Source organism: Pagrus major, chromosome 2 (genome assembly GCF_040436345.1).
Source record: "Pagrus major chromosome 2, Pma_NU_1.0".
NCBI lineage: Eukaryota > Metazoa > Chordata > Actinopteri > Spariformes > Sparidae > Pagrus > Pagrus major.
The window spans coordinates 11,605,319-11,630,850 of NC_133216.1; the positions used below are offsets into that span (position 1 = coordinate 11,605,319).

Consider the following 25,532-nt stretch of genomic DNA (forward strand, 5'->3'; position numbering starts at 1 on the left):
GACCAAGGGTCTCATTTAACGACCTCATTAGTGTGTGCCATTTTCCCAGGGTGCACCTGGTCTAAATCGCCATGACCCTCGCCTACGCCTGGGGTGTAAATGACACACTCCTCTGAGATGCATCATTTATGGGCTTCGATCAGCAGGGAAACCTGGTACCAAAGCAACGCACCTCATTTGGATGCTTCTCCCTTCGCAGATCTTCTATGACTCAGATGCTTTAAAAAGGTACCGTAAACTGAGGTAAGACTAAAGAGCACGATGACTATATGGCGTAATTGGCAGAGTGGGAAGACTGGAAAGTGTCCTGATAGTCTCATCTCAGTGGTGGACGAACCCGGACTGGTCACCAGTAGCCACATCATTAGCCACATGAGGATGGAGAGGTGACAACGGGTGAAACACCTGTCAGTCTACAGCGATCGCACGCTCAATCAGCCTGCGATTCATTATGAGTCACTGCACTGAATATTTCTAAGTGTAATTCTACGACAAGCTCTATATACAACCTCTAAATAAAAATCATAATCGCGATTATTTTGGTCAATATTGACTGATAGAAACGTCTTTTTACCAGACAACTTAACTTCCTCTATCAAATGTCTAATATGTGTATCAAAATGCTGTTTTGATGTGGTAAAGAGAGGTGAAGTCCAGCCCCCTCCGGTGTTCCCCATGGGATCTTATTTCAGAATACATATGTACTAGGGGTGGGCGATATGGGCAAAAAATAATATCTCGATATTTTGGGGGATTTTGGCGATAACGATAATCAGTCGATATCCTTTAAAATTCAAGAATATTTGTGTCCAGACCGATCCACTGAAAACGACTGAAAATGCTGTAGTTCATATTCCAGGCCTATAGGTGGCGCTTGAAATTCACCAAAAACGGAGAAGAGACGGCGCGAGCACAAAAAGCTTGCGCGCTGTAAACAAACAGACGGTAGACGGAGAAACCGAACCCAACAAGAAGAAGACAAAAATGGCTAGTGCAAGGAAACCAGAATCATTTGTGTGGACCGATAATGAGGTCGAACTGATGCTGCGACTCACACTCGACTACAAGGCGAGTATGTTGCAAGAAACACGAACACAAGCGCGTAGTCCGCCATTGTTGTTGTTGTTATGAGACGTCGCGGGGTTCAGAGGTCGAAGGCAAGAGGTCGAGGGGTGGGGCGAATCCTGCCATGCTGTAGAGAGCGCTGCTGCACCGTGTATTAAGTGGATGTGAGGAGTTTATCGAGTACTCGATAATGGAAATTTGCACATCGTCAAAAAAAAAAATGACGATATTATCGCCAACGATATATATCGCCCATCCCTAATATGTACAGTAGTCAATAACGTGACACAAATAAATGTTTGAGCCCGTTTGAGTGGTGCCATGAATCACACATATGATGTTCGTGAATTTAAAAGATAAGTAAAGAAAGACGCAGTTTGTCATAAAGGTTTGTGTAAAACTGCCCAGTGAGGTGAAAATCACAAGAAATCTGGTCATATTGACAACTGCAGTTATGCAAAACTAAAGAGTTAGTGAATCTTGTGAGCAAGCCGGCTCAACAAAGTTTCAGTTCTGGGTTTTGGTGATCATTAAAAGAGATGAGTGTAGTCTTTATAATTACCTATTTTCAAAGTCTTATATTTCATTAGCTGTACAACAAACTGTGACTTTCTCATATTGAAAAAAGTTACATATGCATAATTCATTGCACAATTCAAACACATTTTTAGTCTCTCTATCGTTCATGGTTTTTAAGGTCCCACGGTGGTTCGTGACTTTGCCTCTACAGATAAAATGTGAGAAAGGAGTACTTAAATTGACCCTCTTGTACTGTTTTGCCGCTCCAAGCTTTGGTACTGTGACAGAACAGATAAACGCGCATCAAAATTCCCGCAGCGGCTGGTCCTGACAGGGGTTTTTGCCAACATGAGACCTGAGTGAGATGAACTACACAAGCCACAACCTGGCTGAGAGTGAGTTTGGGCTTTTAGGGAGGGGCGACGGCTCCTTGCTCTTAAGGGGGGCAGTGGATTTATAACACCAGACAAGACGAGTATCGCTGTGAAACGGAGGAGGAACTGTTTTTTTAATTGTCTAGTGTGTAGGATTTAGTGGCATCTAGCCGGAAGGTTGCAGAATTCAACCAACTGAACACCCCTCAACAACAAAATAACCTTTCAAGAGCCAGGGTTTGGTTTGTCCGTTCTGTAAAAAACATGGCGGCACAACATGGCGGACTCTTTGGACGAAAACTCAAGCTAGTTTCAGGTGATTATACGTGAATGAAAACATTATTGTAGCCCTAAATCCCACACACTGGACCTTGAAGCCACAAAGTGAGCAGTGGGAGTTAATGAGTTGAAATGTCGACTGTCATTTAAGTAAGTTGTGGTTGCAGCTAACCCAGCTTCAGGTTTACTAATGATTCATGGTGAATGAATCTACCCGCTGATCATCTGCATCTATCTAACAGCTTGTCTTGAAACATATAACCTCTGAGGGCAAATGTTACACTTCATTTCCCGTCTTTTCACATGTTTGCTTTCAGCTTGTTCAGTTTAAACGGAAAAGTTCAGGAAGAGCCTCAATTGAGAGAAACCATTCAAAGATACGGTACAGTGGTGTACATGAAACAGTGACTCAACCTGAGTGTCTCTTACATACTGTACAGTATTTTCACATCCTGTCACATTTCTTTGTATTTGACAAGAGAAGCTTGTTTCTTTTGGCATCTGCTGTCCGTTACGGCTGCGTGAGAATGTTAATATCACACCAGATAAGGAGAACGTATCCTCTAGGGTTTTGCATATTATCAAGACTGTAATTATTTTTTCTTTGACAGACATCATTTAAGTTTCCCTCTGGTCCTATTTACAGTATCAGCCCCCACCTGTCTCTTTAATAGAGATACATACAGTAAACAGTAAATGTAGTTTACCTTTTATAAACACTTTTGCTGTGAGGGGAAAAGTTCCATCTAAATAAATAAAACGGTAGAGATTTTTGTTAAGCAGTTAAAGGTCAATTTTAAAAGGTCACTATACTGCTGAGTGACACTATCTTATCATGTATGACAAGCAGCAGCCCTCTCTTCAGCTAATTTCAATAATTCAAGTTCACCAGGTGGGGTCTGGAATAGCAAAATACATGCGAGTATACTGCAGACACATACTGTAAAAAAATAACATTTCACCGTCCAGTTGGTTCAGCTTTAAGAAACGTGTGGCCTGGTATAACAAAATTGCTCCAGGCTATCATAATGTGGAGAACTGGGTTTTAAATTTCTGCTTATTGTCTTTTCTGCATCAAGACATAATTCCCCCCCCTGATTTTGGAGGGCCACTACAAACTGGGACAAAGCCTTAACATGTGTCTTGTTTAGCTGTACCGATGGCTCTCTCCTCTTCCTCTAAAGCATTTCCAACTACTGTTACGTCATAATACGCCGGGGGCACACTGCCTATCTCTACCTGTGCGGTGACAGCAGCCTTTGATAATGATCAATAAAGATGATGACAAGATATGCCTGGGACATACCAGGCGCTACTGTCACTGTGCATGTTCTCCGAATGCCTGTTCTTCCAGGTTTCCTCCCCTTTAAACACATGCAGGTCAGGTTAATTGGCAACTTTAAATTGCCCATACGGGTGTGAATGACTGTCTCCATGTGTGAGCCCCTTGATGAACTGGCGACCTATTAAGGGTGTACCCCGACTGGCTCCAGTATCCCCTGACCCTCCTAGGGATGAGCAGGTAGAGCTAATAGGTGGATGGATGTGGAGGGGAAACTCATTAGGACACAGGTGCTTGCTTCTCTCTCTCTATACATACTGTGAACATATACATAATGCATGCTGCACTGACACAAGGTTGTCAAAATTATCTTTACTTTGTGTTTGAAGCTATAAAATATCTGCATTCAATAGTAATCGAAAGAAAAACTAAACAAAATCTCATGACAACCAAAACTTAAATCTGAGGTATGCATACTGTGTATAGGCCTCACATCTCACATGCCCTTGCATCCGCTGCAACTCCTTTCCAATGCACCCTCGCTGAAATGTTTCCCAGATAATTAAACTAATTGATTGGACTATTATTGATGAAGGTATCCTCCTTGATTGGTTGGACTGGGCTACTGACAGAGCTGATAATTCTCCCGCCCTGTTAAAGAAGTTGAACAGTTTAAACAAAGAACATGAAGACATGATGATGATGCGAGTTAGTGATGGTTACATGACGCCTCTTGGTTACAGTCAGAGTTTGAGTCACTTCTAAATTATTCGTGACGATGACTGGACTGTTAAGAGTGTGCTGCGGACAGCAGATCATAATGCCGTACAGTACCAAAACATCAAAGTGATCCATTCAGCGAGAAAGATGCTGATTAGTTTTTGTGAACATAATGGGAAACATGGTGAGCTGTATTTTTCTGTTTGATGTTGAAGAAACATGGAGCGTTTTTCTGATGCGCATCAGCTAAAATATAATTATATCACCTCTACAGCGGCGAAGGAAACACAAGCTGCCGACTGCAACGAGGATGTGAAAACAAGCGCAATGATCGCATGCATAATATAAACAGAAATTGTTTTTTGCTGGAATAGAGACAGACTGTTCCTGTCACTTAAGAGTTGAAATAACTGAGTGTAAAAATCTGTACTGTGTCAACACATCCATCAACATTCACTCAGCACATTCAGACTTTCCTCAGAGTCACATTAGCTCACTGAGGCTGCACGCAAAGCTTCAATCAACACCTGTCAGCCTCCACTACAGTAGCTGTCACCGGATGGAGTGTGGAGCTGAACATGTGGCAGTTGTTGTCTGTGCAGGAACATAAAAATCAGAGTCGTCGTCGTCTTTATTTTGCGGCGAGCGCGAGCCAATTAATTTGACCTAGATTTACATGAGACGATCCTTTAGGTGGCACCGTCTCCGTCTGCCTGCCTCTAATCAGTGTGTGCACCTCTGCAGGGGTCTTTCTGTGCGTTCGCGGCTCACACACAGCGGACTGCGGTCAATTAGGCCCCCGTGTTAAACCTCCCACACTGCGACAGCCTAACAAATGTAAGCGTTCGACCAAACTGGTGGCAATTCACCGGTTTGAGTCAGAGAAGATAAATCGAGCTCAGTAAAGTGAGTCAGAGGATGTACAGCATCAGGATGTTTTCTCAGCAGCAGACTGCAGGAAGAACGACGGCTAATGTGTTCGCTTTTAATGTTTTTCAGCTTATTAGCCCGCAGGAGGAGAGAAATCTGACGCACTTTCTCTGAGAAGAGAGTCTGGTAAATAATTTAGGTTTATAAAACTAACTTTATGACGTTGTGTGATTCTTCAGCCTAAAGCAGAATACTTTTTTGTCCTGTGCTGCAATGGACTTCAACTGGAACAAATTTTATCGGACAGATAAATCATTGGCACAATAATGGAAAATGTACGTTATCGGTTATCGTGTTGACTGAAAAAAGTCCATATTGTGCATAGCTAATAATCCCCTTTTTTTCAGCCAATACTGGCCAATAATTACCTGCTTCTAGTGGCCGATACTGATAAGATAAAGATAGGTGATTTAACATTTATATCTCCTTCTTCTCTATGTTCACTGGTGGAGAGCCAACCAACTTTCACAGTGAAAACCTAACTAAACACCTAGCTTGTTAAGTCAGAGAAAGCAATTTGGCTTCATATCATCAGCTCCGTTTATTGGCTATAATTTCACTGATACCGATAAATAGTCAATTATATAAATCGTTTCCCAATTTGGTCCAATGTACATCGTGCATCCCTAAATTATATCTCTTCTTCATAAGTTTACTCAGCTAAAGAAATATCATTAAGTTATCTGACATTTAAACTTCTCCTCTCAAGACTCAGACGATGAACAGTATTTAAGTCAACACGTGAATGAATACAGCTTCTGAATGACTGAATGAAATAGACTATTACTGATTATAGAAATAGATAGTGATTAATTTCCTACAGTGCTACAGCTCACTGTAGTGGACAACTAATCAATCGATTAATCGTCACAGCTCTAGTGGCAACAAAACTTTTACTGCTGATGAAGGCTGCCAGATGTGTTGGAAACCTCTGGAAAACACAACAACAATTACAGCTACTTCCCTAATTTACCAAACTCCCTTCAAAAACTACTGTATTTATCCTTCTATTACACAAAAACATATTGGTATCTTCAAGTACAAACTCACTGGCAGCTTTGACTTTGACTTGTACTCCTCCACATCCTGTATCTTCCAGATCTCTGCATGCCTAAGACTCTTTATTGCCAAACTCCGTTCGCTGCCGAGGCCAGCCAAAGGGAAGCTTTGCACTGATAGTTAATTCTCATGCAGCACCCTGCCGGGAATGCTGTTTGTTTCAATCCTGGACCCTGACCGACTAATTTCTTGTTTAGTTAATCATGCGATACATAATCAGAATTACCCTAAGCTCTGTGAGTTATTCTGTGAAAAGGGATATAGCTGGCTGGCACACATCAGCTTGCACCAGAGCCAAGATGGTTCCTTATAAACCAGCCGTCAGTGAACACAATCAGCTGAGGACATGACAATATTTTAATAGCTGAGGCCACAGAGAAAGGCATTTTCACAAGAGTGGGGGCTGACGCTGGCATGCTAACCTAACTCTATATCCAGTCAGCTGCGAGTCACCTTTTCACTGTCCTCAGGCCAATTTGAGCCATCTTATGGGCAGCGGCACAACTAGAGTGTGACATACTGCTATCAGTGATTATAAACCTTTTAAAATATGTGCGGCATGTGTCTCAGATCATCAGAAACTAAATGATCCTCTGGGCAGCAAAGTATGAACAGATTTATTTTAGCGTTTAATAGCCAATTAGCTACGGGTCCTCTCATGTAAAGCCAATGAGCTGCTCCATTTCATCAATACCAGCTGGAGCTACTTTTGGACAGACAGTTTAGTGCTGCAGCTTCTTGATTTACTAATTATGACGTTTCACAGATGGGATTGGTCTGTTTTGACGGGCTTAGCTGCTGTCAGATGTGTGAATAGAGATCCATCATGCAAACTAAGAACTCCATTCGATCATCAGAACAGGAAGCGGACGAAGTTGCTCAACAGCGAGCCACAAACTGAATTCATTCATCTATCTAGTGTCATTAAGCGGTTACACCAAATCAAAGAGAGGCAGCTATGTCACGCCATAGTGGCTTCCATGCAGAATCCCATAAGGAAAACACATATTTTAAGCCAGGTGTTCTTTAACAGAACAAACACACTTTCTAAGGGACTTCAGCGTTCAAAAGTAAGTTAAAGATGGAGTCAATGTCCTATTTTTGTGTTTTCCTGTGCTGTCTATCAGTGAAACTGTGTGTGAACCAAACAATGCTGAATTGTGAAAAGAAATCCATCATGCAAACTAAGAAATCCGTTCAATCATGAGAATGGGAGGCAGCTGAAGTTGCTCGTCAGTCAGCTGCAAACTGAATTCATTCATTCATTTCATGTCATTTAGCGTTTACTCCAAATCAGTGAAAGGCAGATAATAAAGTCACGTCACAGTGGCTTCCATGCAGAAGCCCATAAGAAAATCACAGATTTTAAGACAACAACGACTTTATACGGAATTATAGCGTTCAAAAGTGAGTTAAAGATGGATTCAACGTCCTATTTTTGTCTCTTTTCCAGTGCTGCTCCTCAGTGAAATTGTGTGTGAACCAAACAATGCAACGTAAAAGAAAACCATCATGCAAATGAGGGATTTGATCATCAGAACAGGAGGCGGCTGAAGTTGCTCATCAGTGTGCTGCAAACTGAAATCTTTCTTTCATTTGACGTCATTTAGCAGTTCCACCAAATCACAGACCAGCAGATATAACGTCACGCCACAGCGGTTACCATGCAGAAGTCCATCATAAAAACACAGATTTTAAGCCAGCTACGACTTTCTAAAGGATTTAAACCTTCAAAAGTAAGGTAAAGATGGATTCAGTGTCCCATTTCTTTCTCTTTTACGGTGCTGCTCCTCCGTGAAACTGTGTGTGAACCAAACAATGCTGAAACAGAAAAGAAATCCATCATGCAAATTAGCAATTCGATCATCAGAACAGGAAGCGGCTGAAGTTGCTTCTCAGTGAGCTGCAAACCAAATTCATTCATTGCATTACATTAAGCAGTTACACCGAATCAAAGAACGGCAGATATAATGTCATGCCACAGTGGCTTCTGTGCAAAATCCCATAAGAAAAACACAGATTTTAAACCAGGTGTCCTCTAAGACAACGTACACACTTTCTGAGGGATTACAGCATTCAGATGTAGGTTAAAGATGGATACAATGTCCCGTTTTTTTCTTTTTTTCTCAGTGCTGCTCCTCAGTGAAGCTCAGATTGACCCAAACAATCCTCAAATGTGAAAAGAAATCCATCATGCAAATTAAGAAATCCATTCAATCATCAGAATGGGAGGCAGCTGAAGTTGCTTGTCAGTCCGCTGCAAACTGAATTCATTTCATGTCATTTAGCAGTTCCACCAAATCAAAGGAAAAACATGTATGTCATGCCAAAGTGGTTTCTGTGCAGAATCCCATAAGGAAAACACACATTTTAAGCCAGTTGTCCTCTAAGACAACATACAGACTTTCTAAGGGATTTCAACCTTCAAAAGTAAGTTGAAAATGAAATAAAAATTTCCCATTCATGTCCAGTGCTGCCCCATGGTGAAATTGTATGTGAACCAAACAATGCTGAAATGTGACAAGAAATCCATCATCAGAACAAGAAGCAGCTAAAGTTGCTCATCAGTGAGCTGCAAACTGAATCGATTCATTTCGGTCACACCAGTGGTATTTTACAATACAGAATCCCATAAGAAAAACAGAGATTTTAAGCCAACTACGACTTTCCAAGGAATTACAACATTCAAAAGTGAGTTAAAGATAGATACACTGCCCCATTTTTGTCTCTTTTCCAGTGCTGCTCCTCAGTGAAACTATGTGTGAACCAAACAAATCCTGACATAAAAGACACACACACACACAATCTCTGATTTCCACACTGGAGGAAAGCCAACATCTGGTAAGAAATGATGCAGCAGCACAGTTGACAGGAGCAAGATTGGCTGAGCCAGAAGAAGAGCCTTGAGGGCTAAACTAGCCTAAACGATGCCGAATGTGAGCTGATAAGAAACAAGAAAATTATGGCAATTTAACGAATCTTGTCAATATTTTTGTGTTTGTTTGTGATCGTGTGGGGTAAGAGCATCCAGCTGGATATCACTCTCAGTTTTGGCTCCAAATAAGATGATTAACGGAGGGATATTGTTAACTAAAAGCTGCACAAAACATATAAAATTGTAATGTTTCTATAAGCCAAACATTTGGACTTATTCCACCAAATGTATTGACATTTGCTCAGTCAGTCATCGCATCCGTCGTCAACAACGTGCGTGCAAAGCCATACCAGCTAAAAGCCTGAATGACCATTGTGTGCCCATCAAGTGACAGCTGTGATTTCTTGTCCAGAATCTTTAAAATGACGTCCCCGCTCTTCCAGGTAGTCTTGTGTGCTTTCTACGTTATTTTTACCCTTTACGCAAGGGAAAATAACCATCAAAAAGAAGTCAAAATAAAAGCAACAACATTCGACTTCCCTGAAATTTCAGAGCTCAGTCAACCGTGCAACAACATTATGCCCTCTTAAGATGGAGAGTACTCTGCTGTGCGCTTTAAAAGGGGACCCCTGGTAGAAAAACCACGAGCAGCAGCAGCAGCAGCAGCCACAGCAATAAAAATTACATGTTTCATGGATTGTCAGCTGTGCTTGTTCCTGCATTCGGATTAAAAAATGTGTTTGAGGAGGGAAGAAAGGAGGGAGGTGGGGTTTTTTATTACAGATTGACATGTAAGGCATCTGAGCAGGCTAATAATATAGTAGTAGTTTAATAGTTTGAGCATGCATTTGGATTAATCAGGATTTAAATCAAAGTGAAAAATGCAGCCAAGGTTAAAGGTCATGCAGGTACAGAACAAACAGTGCTTATTCAGTATGTTTTATTGTACTTTACTGGCTTAAATCATCATAATTCACCTTTTAACACTCACATCAGCTTGTTCTTTAAGGAATAAGTTGCATAAAAGAGAAGTTTTGTTGTGTTTTTATTCACTAATTGGCTCAAAAGTGGAGTTTGATGACAGGAAAAAGCGTTAGAAATGAAGGTTTCATCATATCTTTCAAGCTGAATCTCCTTTGAGATGTTTCTAATCAAGCAGCCAGCGGACTCTCGTGTCACTCTGCCTCTCGCAGCAGCTTTTAATCCCCGCCGAGTGAATTAATTAGCTTACCTTGAAGGATCCACATTAACATCAGCGTGGCTCGGAGTCTTGTTTTTATCTCCATGGCGCAACATCCAGCGCAAAGGGAGCTTCCTTTTGAAAGTTGAGCCCGAGCCCTCTCCTCGCTCCTCGGCCGCTGCTTCCTAATTGTCTCCAGGTAACAATTAACAGAAAGCAGCGAGGAGACGTCCGCACGTGAAGCCGCCTCTCCTCTTCCCATCCCGCCTACAAGCTGCGGCTGACATCGCGGGGGGCGCACCGGAGGCTCCGCTCGCCTTCACTTTGTAAAACAAAAAAACCAACAGGAGGGTAAGAAGCGTGCAGGTTTTTCTGTCTTTTCTTCTCCTTTCTTTATGTTCAAGCCACTTCTGCACTTCAGCGTGCGTCGCTCTTCTCCTCTCCTCTCCTCTCCTCTCCTCTCCTCTCCTCTCCTCTCCTCTCACGGTGTACCAGAGGACTGAAGGAGCTTATTCACCTGCCTGCTGCTCTGTGACGCCCCCTGCCAACACAACACACACTGCACCTCCTCAATAAACTCACAGACACTGGAGCCTGTATTAGGCTGCTGCACGGGTAAGTGGATTTAAAGGGGCATTCTGTAGTTTAAGCAGAAGAGGCTGAATTTTATGCCTCAATAAACTGAATAAACAAAGTGAGCTTAAAGGACAACACAGTTTCATGCTGTTTGACTTTGTTTATATGTGGCGGACCCTGCCACCTTTCTAGCTAAGGACCTAATTTTCCTTCCTAGTTTCTGTTTTGCTGTTTGTGTTTTCATTGCTCTGTCTGTATCTTCTTGTACATGCGTATTGTTGAGTTTGTGCTGACTTTTTGTTGTATTTTAAAGGCCCATCTAGGGACGGGCATTGCAAATAAGCTTAGGCTGCTGAATGATGACAGTCTTGAAAAACGTGGCAATGCATTTTTGATTCATAATTCACATGTAGTTTGCTATTTCTGATTTAGGTTGCAGCAGCATACAGATTATATGTTATATTAGTGTCATTAAAACAGTGTATTTTAATATTCATGTGTCAGGACGGAATATTTTGTAAAATTACAATAAAGCTTCTTCCAACCAAAAAAATCCCTCTGTTTTCCGTTAAGGGTCAGTGTTACTGATAACATTTGTGTAGTACCTTGAACTGTGAGATTGTTTTGTGATTGTCTCTGAGTATTTTTGCTGCACTCTGACAATATTGTAGGTTTTATTTGTATTATATTCACCCTTTGCTTTGATATCACTGCTAAAACTGATGGAAGAAAATTAATGTTTTGTACTGACCAGCATAAAAATAAATAAAGTTAAACTATTACACACGATACGTTTCCTCTCTTAAACTGACAATAGAAGTAAATACTGATCGTAGAGTGTAACGGCTGTAGAAAAATGACACAATCCATATATAGATTGGTTCCCTATAAACCTTGCTCTCACTACAGTCTGCCACTGGGCTCGATTTTTCCCGCAAAAATTAAGGACTTAACAGAGGAAGCACATCCGCCATTGCGCAACCAAGACAGGAAGAGACATTGTATTCCCCGGTCATTATCCCCAGGTAATAATGGAACAGCTGGAATAAACTGTACACTGTAAAATAATAGAAAATAACTCCACTGATGGAGGAGACAAGGAAGGGAAGAGGGAGAGTGATAGAAACGGAGGTAAAACAATGGTGAACAGACAGGCATTCACACTTACTACTTACTTTTTGCTTTGGACGATAGCCAGGCTGCTAGCGGAAGCCATGTTGCTCTTATCAGGCTGTTTAGCTACTAAATGCTCCACTTTGTCATGAGATAAGACATTTGTCACTTGAGCCATTGTTTATATAAAAAGCTGATTTTAACAGCTTTATGTAAATTGTAAAATTTCCTGTAAAAGGGAACACACTTTTCTTCATCGTATTACATCTGGAAACATTAAAAATAATGAAAAACTCCCTCAGTCCAACTCTTAAATACACTTAGCTCGGTATAAATGTAATGTCAACTCCATTATCATGCATTACCTGTTATATTACAAAGTCTAATTCAGGGCAGAATCGATGTCACAGGTAAAAGTCTCACAGGAGCACATTGTGCAGCCACTTATACAAGAGAACAGGAGCTGCTGCTGGATTTTACATTGTAATGTAAGTCTGAGTCCCCGCTCAGCTCACAATAAATGGGTCGTCAGGTGAAATATTAATGCAGGTGGGTCGATGTGTTGTATTTTTAATGTCATATAATGGATTTATTACATGATATTAAGACTCACATGTTTTCTGAGAGCATCACGCTTAAAGTTCACAATTAAAACGCGGATGAAGACGCCAAACTTCAGTCACGACACACGAAGACAGATGAGAGGATCCTGTCTTGTTTTTTTCTTTTCTGATGTGCTCCGATAGAGCTCCTGTCTGACAGGCAGTTATAATCCTGATTTATTAATGTCGCTCTCATATTGTGGAACCTGCTGTCCCCTGTCCGCTCCGATTGTTGTCAGATTGTAGGGTTAAACCTGGTTCAGTTTATGCTGAGAGGAAACATGACTCAGACTAATGAGCATGAAACATTTTATGAATTATTCTGAGCTTGAGACGTGTTAAAATGCCAGTGTATGTAGGGGCAAACTGTGCATTTAACACTTATATTATAGTGTAATTATTTGGCATATAGAGTGAGGATGATAATAACATACTTAAAGGTGCCAGTTAGTACAAGGGAAGAAGACACGACCTTAAAGAACAACAACTTGGCGATTAAGAGGAAATTACACTGTGTTGTAGGTATTTTTGTAATTATAGTACCCCTATTGCCCAGAACATCACTGGTACCAGCATACATAGCATCAGTGACATCGTGAAGTGAGACGTCTGCACAGAGCCCAAAGGATACTAGAAGATGACACCCACCCCAGCCGCAGTCTGTTCACCCTGCTGCCATCTGGCAAAAGATACAGAAGTATCCGCTGCCGTGTCACCAGACTACCGAGTTGTGTGACTCTTAAATCAGTCCTTCACACTCCACCATAGAAAATAGTTTGTTTTCTTGAACATGAACTGCAATTTCGTTTCTAAAATGGCATCAACATGCAATCACAGGTAAGTAGATGATGTTTAAGTATGAAAATAATATTAAAAAATTAAGATTTGTGTACTCTTTTGTGTACTCTGAACTACATTCAGTCCAGTTAGAGGAAATCTGAAGTCCAAAACAAACTTATACAAGTGTTGATTTAAATAAATGTCCTGTGGCCTCAAATATGAATGTGCAATTCACTGACTTTTGAAACTGGAGAAACGTTAGTTTTCAACTAATATGGATGTTGTTTGGAGGATTTTTTGTGTGTAGTAACAAAACTAAAAGATGTGTTTTCATGGTTTCAGTATATGCGGTGTGTTGTGAATGTGTGGACGCTGACGTCAAGTTCCCCGGCTCGAATCTTGTGTATTTCTTACCACAACATCGCCTTCGTGTCTATATTTTGTGTGCTTGTGTGTGTGAAAAATGTGTAAATCTGGAAACTTGTACATTAGAAACTGGATGTCACCGCTATGTGTGAATAATTGATTGCTTAAGTGTGAAAGAAGCACTAACATGAATCTGCACAGCTTGCATGTTCGGGCCTTCTCGACCCTGTTCCCCTCCGATGAGCTACATTTCCAGCAGGTCAGGTAGATTCCAGGAAGGAATTCAGCAGAAATGTTACTGACTGCTCCACCACCTGTGCTCCAATGCCGGGTGGAAATGATTTACGACCGCAGAAAAGACACTGAGGTGACAGAATCTAATCTGCAGTGGTTGGCATGTGGTTGGAGGCGTGTGTCTTGTGGTGGATTTCTCCAGTATTTGTGTCACTTTCAGCAGCTATTTATATGATAAAAAAACACTCCCTGCAGTCTTCCTGAATGCACCTATTGTTGAAGTTGGCTGAGATGCTGTTATCTCGCTGTCAGATGCTGGAAGGTGAACTTAGCCTTGACGGTCTACTCCTTGATAGCATGACTGGACTTCTTTGTACAGACCATTTCCTCCTCGCTGCACTTTGTTCCACTGTACTTTACAGTGTCTGAAAAAACAACAAAATGATGGATTACTGCTGTCCTACAACGTGCAAAGAGTTCAGATTTGTTGATTGTCTTTTGTGCCATCTAGTGGTCCACACCTGCAGCACCGGCGCCTCCCTGCCCCCCTTTATTCATCAACCTCTACCTGCTTCTTTTTCATTGTAAGGATCAGAGCAGTGTGTGGGCTGCAGATAAAAAAACTGTAAACAGGTCAGCAGTCCCTCTTAAGGCTAATAAAGTCTGACAGACAATCAGTCACACTCATGTTTGTGTACCTGTTGGCAGCTTCACTCCTGACCTGCTCGTCTGTGGATGGAGGGAGGAAACACCCAGAGGAAATCCACGTGAGAGCATGATGTCAAATGTAATGTCCTCATAGAAAAGGTGTTTTTCTTGACAGGTTTTGACTACTGAGGCACCATATTTCTGGTTTAGAAGGATAAGAAGATCCTAATGTGGAAAAGTCAAGTTTGTACACATTTTTACCAACCTGAAACTTAATTCGAAATCATCTTCAATGCTGTCATAATCAATATTTGTTGCATTCAAAAATGTAATTTTGTCTTTATAGAGTTTAGATTACGTAGGTTTAAGAGACACTGTTAATCTGCCTCTCTATACATCCTGTCGTCCCTACCCTGCCTCCTCTGCCTCACATTCATAGTCTTACTCATAGCGGAGGATCATAATCTTAAAAATCAAGTCCATTAACATTTTATGAACCTACACCTTTATGGAAAATTGCGGGGCTGAAGTTAGAATTGCTGATATTAATTCAAACCGGACAGGCCTTGTGTAGAAGTTAAACTTTTTACGACACCCTGAGGTGATTGGATCCCTTATCTCCCTGAAAACTTCTGTTATGTGACATTATCATACCCATTTCTGCAACTTGTTAACTTATAAAACTTTGCTGGAGTCTCTAATGGCTCAATCTTTGCACACTCGCATTTGGCAGCCAATCAGTTTTGAGACCAAAATAACTTTTGAATCACAATGTCAATTCCAACGTTTCTGAAAAGTGCTGAATAGGTCAAAACTCCTGCAACACTTGTAGTATAAAGAAATCATTTTATTACACAATATAGCAATAAAATTGTTTGTCATACAAGTTTTACTGGAGTTTAGACCTCCTCAGACTTCTCCATGCACTTTGGAAGAATATGAAGTTGTCATTATAGTGTTTCTCTGTTACAAGTACAAGTCCTGCGTTTAAAAGCTCAAGAGTATGTAAGTATGAAAGTCAACAAAATTACTTAAAGTATAAAAGTAAAAGTAGTTTACACATGATGCAGCCAAGATGGGCTTTGTCTTTGTTACATTATTATATATTATAGATGATGCAGGAACATAATTTGCCTGCTGTAGATATAACTGAATATTATAGCTGGCTGCAGTAATGCTAATTTTACTCATCGTTAATGCTGTTGGTGGTTTAATTTACTGTATAACAATGTGTTTTATACATACATATTTTAATGTGTATTTTATATATCGTATTTTCTATGAAATCTTAGACTGCAAAGTTACTACAGCAGTGTTGCTCAAACTTTTCAAGGTCAAGGCCAACAAAAAAATCACAGACCACCCAGCGTTAAACAAAGCGTCCCCAAAAACAATCAGTCTACTTCAACTGTATATTGCAAATTATGGCCTAATTAGATGACAGTCTGGCAAAACAGCCTCGCCTACTCACTCATCATTGTCTCTGTTGCCGTCCTAATGGGAAGAATGGAGACATCAGTGTCGCAATGTCTGGCTCCAAACTGGAGAATTGTACTCTCACATAGCGGTCAATGATTTACATAAATTGTAAATATGTCAGGCAGGCATTGTCCACGGACCACACTTTGAGAGAGGCTGAACTATAGTCCATATAAGCGGCTCTGTGAGGCGCTACTTTGGCACAGTGGTGTTTGAGGCTACATGCTAACATTAGCATGCTTATATGCTCACAATGCTAACAAGCAAACTTCAAGAAGGCACAATGTTTACTGTCTCACTTCAACATGTTCGCATGCTACCATGTGCTAATTTGCACTGAACAAAACACTCAGCTGAGGTTGATATTTTGGCAGGTATTTGGTCATAAACCAAATGCGCGCGTTCACAAAAAGCAATAGGAAAGACAATAGGACAAATTTGTATGTGCAGCATGCTGAAGGAAAGGAACTTAAAGTTCATGTATCAATAAGAAATTTTCTATTGACAGTTTATTTTTCCTTGATTTTGAATGTTTCATTTTTTAAATTATTTTGATGTTTTTGTTGATGTGTTAAATATTGCACATTTTGCCATTTAATTTTGTATTTATTGAATTTGAATAATAATTGTATGTTCTAAAAAGTAAGTATACACTATTTATTTTTTGTTTAATGTTATTTAAGTCTTTAATGCTTGTCTGAGCCTCCTTTAATATTGAACAGAGGGGGAACAATATCTGACAGTAATACTCCAAGCTGTCAGGATGCGTTCCTCCTGTTGTAAATGGTCAAATGTAATGGTTAGCCTGAAAATCACAGGACTTTTGTGGGGAAAGAAGTCAGCAGTATGAATTTGAAAGATGTCTGAGCCTCCTTTCATATTGAACAGAGGGGGAACAGTATCTGACAGTAATACTCCAAGCTGTCAGGATGTGCTTTACCTGCTATAATGGAGCTGGATTTAAGACAAATATGATAAAATAGCGATTTATATTTAGCCTATAAATGAATGAGCACACTTTCTTCCAAAAGTCCATAGTATTCAAAATGAAAAGTCTCTCTCAAATATAATATTTTTTATTGATAGAAATAACAGTAGTAGGTTGTGTTAATAAAGACATAAAAACACAAACACTGTCCCAGTTTAAAAATATAAATAGACAGTCAAGAAATTTGGATTTCACTTCTACAATACAACATCTTCAGATAAAACTTGCTTTAAAAAGTCAGTTTTGAACCTCAGCTCTCTCCACAGTGCCTCTGTGGTACGAGCATAACAGCTTGGGGGCGAGCTTTTTGTGAACGCGCGCTTCCTTCGCCCTTCGGGCCATTTTGGGCGGGGGCGGGACCCCTGCAACACTGACATGCCTACAGAGCAGGAAATGTGTCTTTTTGAGATATTTATTGTGATATTGACGGGTAAAAGTAGGAGTTCAAGAGTGTAATTAATGTTTCTTGGAACATTTCATGCTCCACATTAACACAAAGACCTTAAAACCCAGCGGTAAGTGCTCTCTGAACCCATGCAAATCAAATTTACACTCAATGTTGTTTGACTTATCTATTATGCTCTTCGCACATCATCTCTTAATTTGGATCTTCCCTCATCACATCAGATTTTGGCATCACATCTTGTTTTTTTTTTGTACATCTCTGTGCAGCCTTGTCCTAGTTTAAACCTGCTGAAAGAGAGGCTGGTTTTCATCGATATGTGCTCTTCTCTCACCGCCACACTGACATTTCAGGTAACAATAACTGTTTTTTAAGGTTGTGAAAGACCGGGAAAGTTGACATTTCAGAATCCCACCTACACTAAATCTCAGCAATCGTGGACCACTTCAGTGACCTCTTCAACCAAAGGATGTCCTGCGGTGAATCTGACACTTTGAATTTATTCTGCGTGTGAAAACTCTGACACCTACACACATGGAAACATCTGAGGGCATGAAAGTAACACGACTATTGGCCAAGTTATGAGCCATCAGGACATTTAAATATGAGATGTCTGCATTTTTTTAGGATGCAAAGCAAATAAAAGCATGAATAATTCCCCTCCCCTGTGAAGTAAATGTTATTGAATTTTTTTCAAATTAAGTCCCTTTTCTCTGGAAAGATTGATGTCTATCGCTGTCAAGAGTTTGAAGAATCCTCTCTGTGAAATCGGAGCTATTAGTTTACCGTGGACATTGACTGCTCCCTTCCTACATTTCCATTAAAAATGTAGGAGTCACGCTGACAGTCTCATATTGTGCAGCGGGGACACGCAGCAGCAGCAGCAGTGACAGTCGGGCCGGTGAATAATCTCAGAGGCAGTTTGTGTGTGAGGCTGGATGCCTGCCACATGTTTGGTGATATGAGCCCTCTGTGTAATGGGCCCGCTTCCATTTATCACTCTTTATCGTCATTAAAGAGGAGATTAGATTTGGATGAGCATAAGGAATATGAAGATGACCTTGTCTGAGTTTTTTTCCTCTTCAGGGAGAGATAATGCAATAGCACATCCTGTACTCCTCTCTGTGAGTTTGAGTCTGCATTTTTTTTTTTTACATTATTTGTCATCAGACGTAAACATCAATCCGTGCAGGCTCCTGTAATGTGCGAGATCATCAGCTGTAAATCTGCACCATCCTTGTTCTGCTTCCCTCCAAAGGCTGGAAACTGTAGTGATGCTGATTTAATCTTAATTGCCAATTTGCCTCACGCTAGCACTGCATCTGTTTTATGCGTTCTCCATACATGACAAAACAGAGAGCCTGTGACAAAACAGCAGTTTTCTGAGGGATTTTTATACCCTCATACATCTGAACCCAGGTCCCTGTAAGAACAAGCTGTTTTCTTGGAAGAAGCTTCACAGACAACAAAACGACCTTGAAAGGTTCTTCAAAACATGAGAAATCACAGCTGAGCCTCGCAGGATAATAACAGAGGGTGCTCTGATTCACCCTCTCAAGATGGATTTCATTCAGAAGAAGGTGACAACAAGCTGAGAGAGATAATGAAAGAAAATCTGATGCATATGTACAAAAAGATGCCGGCTGTTTATGTTGATATGATCCTGGATGATATGATAAAATGATGAACACAGATGTTGCTCCAGCAACACGACAGCAGACCCAAAAAAGAAGAGCAGAGATGTTTCTTCATCTTGAGATCGATGATTGAATAGAGGAAGCAGAGAGATACATGAAAGATCCGTCATCTGTGGATGTAGGGAACACTAATGATTTTATCGATTCATTTCATTGTCAATTAATTTCTCCGTCAACAATGAGGCGATTTACGTTTGATCAATAAAATGTCAGAAAAAAATGGTGATCCTAGTTTCTTAGAGACCAATATGTTGTCATTCACCGTCTCATTTTGTGTGACTGGGGATGGGTGTCAAAACCCACTTTTAAACGGGCCCCGGGGCTAAACTATTACATACCGTAGTATTGATAAGCTCTGATGTTTACAGTTCTTTTATCAGTACTTTTTAACGTTTTGGTGTAATTTATTACAACGTTGTTACAGTGACTCCTCTGCTGATCTGACAAACAAAATAAAATCACAACTAAGAAGCTCAAAGCAGAGAATTTCAGCTCTCTTATCTAAAAAATGACTCAAAACTGTTAATATAATTACCTATATTGCTGCTGAATAATTGTCTCTAAAAGACTAATCCATTGATCACCACTGCAGCTCTACTGTTTTATATTCAGGAGTCACTTTGGCACAGACAGTTAATGTTTTAAACAATATCCATAATCCAAATAGTGACAGAAAGCTTTGTAGTGAGTCATTAAGGACCAAACATTCACTGCCTCCAGCTTCACATATGTGAACATTTGCCTGTTTCCTGTTTCTAAGATACAGTATGAGCACCTTTTGTTTCTCCTTCAGCCTAGAGATCTGAAATGTTATACTGGTGCAGCTGACAAGAAGGAGGTATACGTGGTGAATTGCACAGCTCTTACATAAATCATGTCATCATCTGTTTCTTGCTTTTCAAGTCTTACTTATTTCAGACAAGGACAAAAACAAATGTTTTTGAGCCGTATTAGAACTGATGCAATATAAGTTTTGTTTCAGCCACATGCCAGAAAAGCCCATTTTCAAAAACTAGAAGATATTACCTTTCAAGTGAAGCCTCATACACGCAATTATTATAAGATTTTCCATGTGGCATGCCAAAAAGCTGAAAATAGTAGGTGGGTCTAAAGAGGTTAAGAAGCTTTGAAGGTTGGAAAAATTCTCTCTTCCGCACTGCCTGACAGTTTACTGTATATTCCTGATTTATAGCTTCTTACAGTTTTTGCAGATGCAGATGACTGCAGTGGGTGAAATATTCAGATCTTAACCTTCATGGTTTTTATGGCTGCACATTTCAAATTAATGGAAATATTCTAGATGTTTTGTTTCCTCAAATTAAGTCTGACTGATTCGGTACATCTTTGGAAAATTTGGGAACATTTTCAGTGGGTTTGAGCAAAGTCTGGCTGCACAGCATGAGTGTATACTGACCGAGCCAGTGGCAGGTCAGAGAGGTTTGTTTGTACACTGGTTTCATGCTGACATGTATCGATGCACTTCTTTGAGTCTGTTTAGTCATGGTGGTACATGAACTTCTGTTTCAAAGAGACTCCTACTGTTAGATACTGTTGGATATACATTTTTTTTTTGAAGGAGTAGACATTTGACATCTGGTGTGAGCTACAACTCAGTTTAATATCTGTTTCAGTGCTGGCTCAGTGCTGACTTGATATCTCCCAGGAAAGACGTGCAGTTCTGACGTCACACCAGTAGAGGACTCCCATGAGCCTCGACTGGAGTCACTCTGAACACTGTGCTCAGTGACAAATGATCATTGTGTTACCTCTGTCTTTCATTCCTTTCAATACTCTTTTATTTCCATTGTCGGATAAGGTTATTGCAACTGTTGATGTGCTGTTGTGTTCAGCACAATACGTGCTGCACGCCTGAAAACAACATAATACATAATAAAAGTACAAATCAAGAGGACAGAACGTCTCTTTACACGACTGCAGCAGATGAACTCTGTTTCAACTGTAGCAGATGCAAAACATGTCTGATATTTTCATTACAGAAACATGGAGGGGAGGCAACTCTTGAGGCCTGTGACGTAATGCAGCAGAATAGATAAATGGGCTCTCAAGCGTAAGTGGCAATTACATGAGAGATCTATTTGTACCAAGCAATCAGTGGCTGAAGAAGTGGAAACTGAGAAGTCATTTTTCTCCCTTCATTTCTGCAAATATCGGAATCATTAGACGACGTTGTTAAGTGGAGCTCATCTCATCCAGTCTCAGTGTTTCACGATCCAACGAAACAAGTTACATTTTAATTATTTCCCCATCATAAGATGCGTTTTATCCCCAGATCAACACACTGAACTCGACACTATCAACAGCTGCCTGAGACATTATCATTATATAGATTATAAAGCTACGTATCATTGTGGGAAGTTGAAAGATGAGCCTCATTTGATTGAAACGAAAGGTTGATGATGAATTAAGTCATTTACAGTTGTGAATATGCATGCATGAGTAAATTAGGATTCATTGTGTTTTATATCACTGCCTCTGCTGACTGAATCATAAGGCAGGAGGCCATTTATCTAAACATATGGAAGCTCACTTCTGCCAGGAAAAGGGCAAAAAATGGTCAAGATGAATTAAAATTATGAGACAAATAACTATTTCATAATATTGACTTATCATATGCTGATTCAAAATCAAGCGGTACATTTTGAAAACTAAAGCTAAATAATGAGATAAGAAGTCAAAAAAGTGAACATACTAACTCACAATTATGAGATACAATGTGAAAAACATGAGATACTGAATGGTAATTTATTTTTTATTTCATAATTTTGACTTAACGTGAGTTTCTTTGATCACGACAAACTTATTGCTTCATAACTTAAATTATCACTAATGTATTTTGTTTTTCAGGCTTCCATATTTAACAAATGTAAAACACAACATTTTACATTTTGGCCATGTCACTGCTTCTGCAACTGAACCATAGGAGGCATTTCAAAGAAATTTAACATCACAAAATATAAGTATAGAAGCCCATTTCTGCCAGGACAAGAAAAAAATGCTCAAAGTAAATCACAGTTATGAATGAAATAATAATAATCTCATCATATTGACGTATATTAAACATTTCTTTTAACTTGAAATGAGATTAAAAGTTAAAGTTGTGGGACACAAAGTCATAATTAAGAGATAAAAAAGTTAAAAATGTTGACATACTAACCCAAAATTATGAGATAAAGTGTAGAGATTATGAGACAAGAAGTCAAAATCTAAAAAAGATAGAGTCAAAAATTACTTTCTCAACATTATGAGATAAAAAGTCAAAATTATGAGACACTAAGTCACACTTTAGAGGTAAATAGTTAGAAAATGGCATACTAACTCAAAATAAAGAGCTGAAATGAGAGGATTATGAGACAGAAAGTCAAAATTATACGATACAAAGTCATAATTTAAGGATAAATAGTCGGAAAATGATTCACTAGTTCAAAGATAAAATTTCAAAATTACGAGATACTCTGTCATAATTAGTTAAAAGAGTTAAAAGTCCAAAATGTTGTCATACCAAGTCAACATTATAGGCTAAAATGTGACAAATAAATTATGAGATTATGAGTCTAAATGAGACTGACTAACTTCTAATTCATAAACTTTACTCACCACTAATTTAATTTATTTTTCTGGCAGAAATCGACTTCCATACCTAACTAAAGGTAGAGCACAACAAACTACAAAATGTTATGTTTGGACATTTCCAGAGTTGTGAGAAAGCAGCTCTGAATGTCCCAAAGGAAAACATTTTAAAATCGAAAGCAGCACTTCTTGGACTACTTTACCAGCTCAAACCTACACTTTGGCCGAGTTGAGAGGAGCAGTAACATTTATCACACAGTGTACTGTACTGTTAGCAGCCTTTTTACAGGCTCATTATAACGGCTTATCAGATGCAGCAGGAGTCAGGGCTCCTCCAGGGCTCTTCCAGCTCCATGCACAGCTCACTACAATGAACTCTTAGACAATGTGACACTGCCATTTAAGAGCATCACAAAGTGTTGCCATGTATTGCTCCCTCTGCTGGCACGGCTCCTGAAACATGAAGAAAAAAAAAAAAAGCTGAGCCTTTAAGCCAAATGTTGCAGCGATAGGAGCTGCTTACCTTCGCATTCTGGTGCATTGGATGTAAATGACTTGCTGCTGTTGGCCCTGCGCTGCTGTGACACACAGCCTATAAATAAACTCTCGAGCCCTCCTGGCTAGCTGAAGGTCTTTTGCTCTCGCTCACACACACATGCTCACACACAAACACCACAGGGAAACAAAAGCCCCGAAATCTGCTGATGAGGTATCTTCGCAGGTCAACAGCCGAGATCCTCTGCCATGTAAAGAGCTAACAGGAGCTCAATTAGGGCATGTCAGCTTATATCACTGCCTTTTTTTGAGATATTTGGGAGGTTTTTTTTGTCTTGTTATTGTTGCTGCTGCCCTGCGAGAGTGAAGCAATATGGAGTTTGACATAATGAGATGGAGCCAGACGGCGATCAGAGACACATAAGGTCAGAGCCGAGGGGCCAGAGGCCGACAGCTGAATCTCACATTCTTCACTGCAGACAGACAGACTGCCACATCCCACCATCTGTACCTCCCAGTACTGTCAACACACAGAAACAAACACACACTCACACACAGCTACCTACAGCAAGCGGGGAAAAGGTGTCACCTTAAATCCTGTTGAGCTAAAACTCACAGGGAAAATACAAAGAGAAGAACAAATGTCTAATCTGTTTGGATTGTTTGTGAAAGAGCTCTGGTGTTCACGTGTTTTACAAACACATATCCTTTCAGGAATACTCTGACATTTGGAGGGATGCGCTTATTTGCTTCTTGCCGAGAGTGGGATGAGAAGATCGATATCTCTGTCAGACTAGAGAGAAAAAAAACCTGCTCCCAGACAAGAAATAGTCCAGCACATAAACCCTTCTATAACCAAAATGTGGTGTCAGTCTTCGGTTTTTGTATGAAATTAAACATATAAGACATATATTTGTTAATTTGTTGAGCTTACGTGGTGGATTTTGTTATGTTTTGGCTGTTTCCCTCTGTTTCCAGTCTTTATGCTAAGCTAAGCTAACTGTCCCCTGGTGAAAATTGTGTATCTAATGGAGCGATAATCAATCTTCTCGTCCAATTGAAACTAACCTTGAACATAAATTACAGGTTTGTCTGGTTTGAGCACTGTTGGAAACATTTGGGATAATGTGAGAAAACAACACAGAAAAACATATAATATATATTAAGTATATAATAAAGGTTAGACACAAATGATTTAATCTCTGAGGTCAACGCCTGTACATGTCCTGCCATAAAGGGCATGAAAAAACTCACCTATTTCGTCGTTTAATTTGGAGCACTTGTTGCCATACATCCCCCAAAAAGTCAAACTACTCCTTTAAAATTGTGTTTTCTAGATGAATATAAAGACTGGGCTCTTCTTTGCATGACGCTATACAAAACTAGACTCGGATCGACTGCTCCTTTAATTTAATCTCAAACATGCTGAGTTTCCTGTCCTCAAACTGTGTGGAGATTTTATTGATTATTTAAGACCAGCATCGGTTAGAGTTGAGATAACTCACACTCAAAATCTAATTTTAAAAGAGTTCAAAGAAGAAAGTTACGGTTCCTTTTTGAAACATATGAAGAAATAGAGAACTGGGTTAAAGAGAACTGGGGAAAAAAAGCAATTGTGTTAAAATCAGATCATTAAAAAGCATAAAAAAACATCGAATGAAGGATTCCTACATCAAAGCAGACGAGCAGAGCCACATAAAGTGAAATCAGAGTATCTTATGACTTCTATCTTTTAGTTTAAAGTGAGAACACTCTTCCCATCTGACACCTCCAAGACTCTCCCATTGAGATGCCTCCATTTAATGCCCGTTTAGCCTTTGTGGCCCTAAATAAGCTACACACTTCCACTGAGGCTGAGGCTGAAGCCATTGTGGGCCCCTCTTTGTGTCACGCCTTACGACAGACATCTGGACTCCTCTTCTGTTGCCCAATTTCCAGTCCCATTCAACAGGGACAAAGGGGAGCAGGCATCTGACCGTCCAAAAGTCACTCTCCATCATGTTGTGCTCTCGCGGCCTGACGTGGAGACAATGAGCTGGAGGTACGGCACCGAGGAACCGGTCTGGTCTGAGCTGGAGGAGGGGCAGTGAGTGAAACAGAGCTCATCACCCCCAGGAGAGCTGTGCGTCTCCACAACTCCCAGCCGGGCACCAGAGGCTCCAGCGGGGCCAGATTGCGGAGGAGTGGGTGAAACAACAGCTGCTTAATAAATCAGAGGGTGGAGGCTAAAAGAGCAGGACTGCAAAGACGTGGAGCGCCGAGGACGACCACAGTCAACAC

The 25,532-nt window shown here is 40.2% G+C and overlaps 1 protein-coding gene across 1 annotated transcript in view; it reads left to right on the forward strand.

Moving 5' to 3' along the window:
• The first annotated feature begins 261 nt into the window (after positions 1–261).
• The window catches only part of LOC141012538 (roundabout homolog 2), an 85,128-nt gene continuing 59,857 nt past the window's right edge, over positions 262–25,532 (forward strand). The window contains exon 1 of the mRNA XM_073486048.1: positions 262–386. Within this exon, the coding sequence (XP_073342149.1) occupies positions 262–386 (125 nt within the window). The remainder of the gene's footprint in view (positions 387–25,532) is intronic.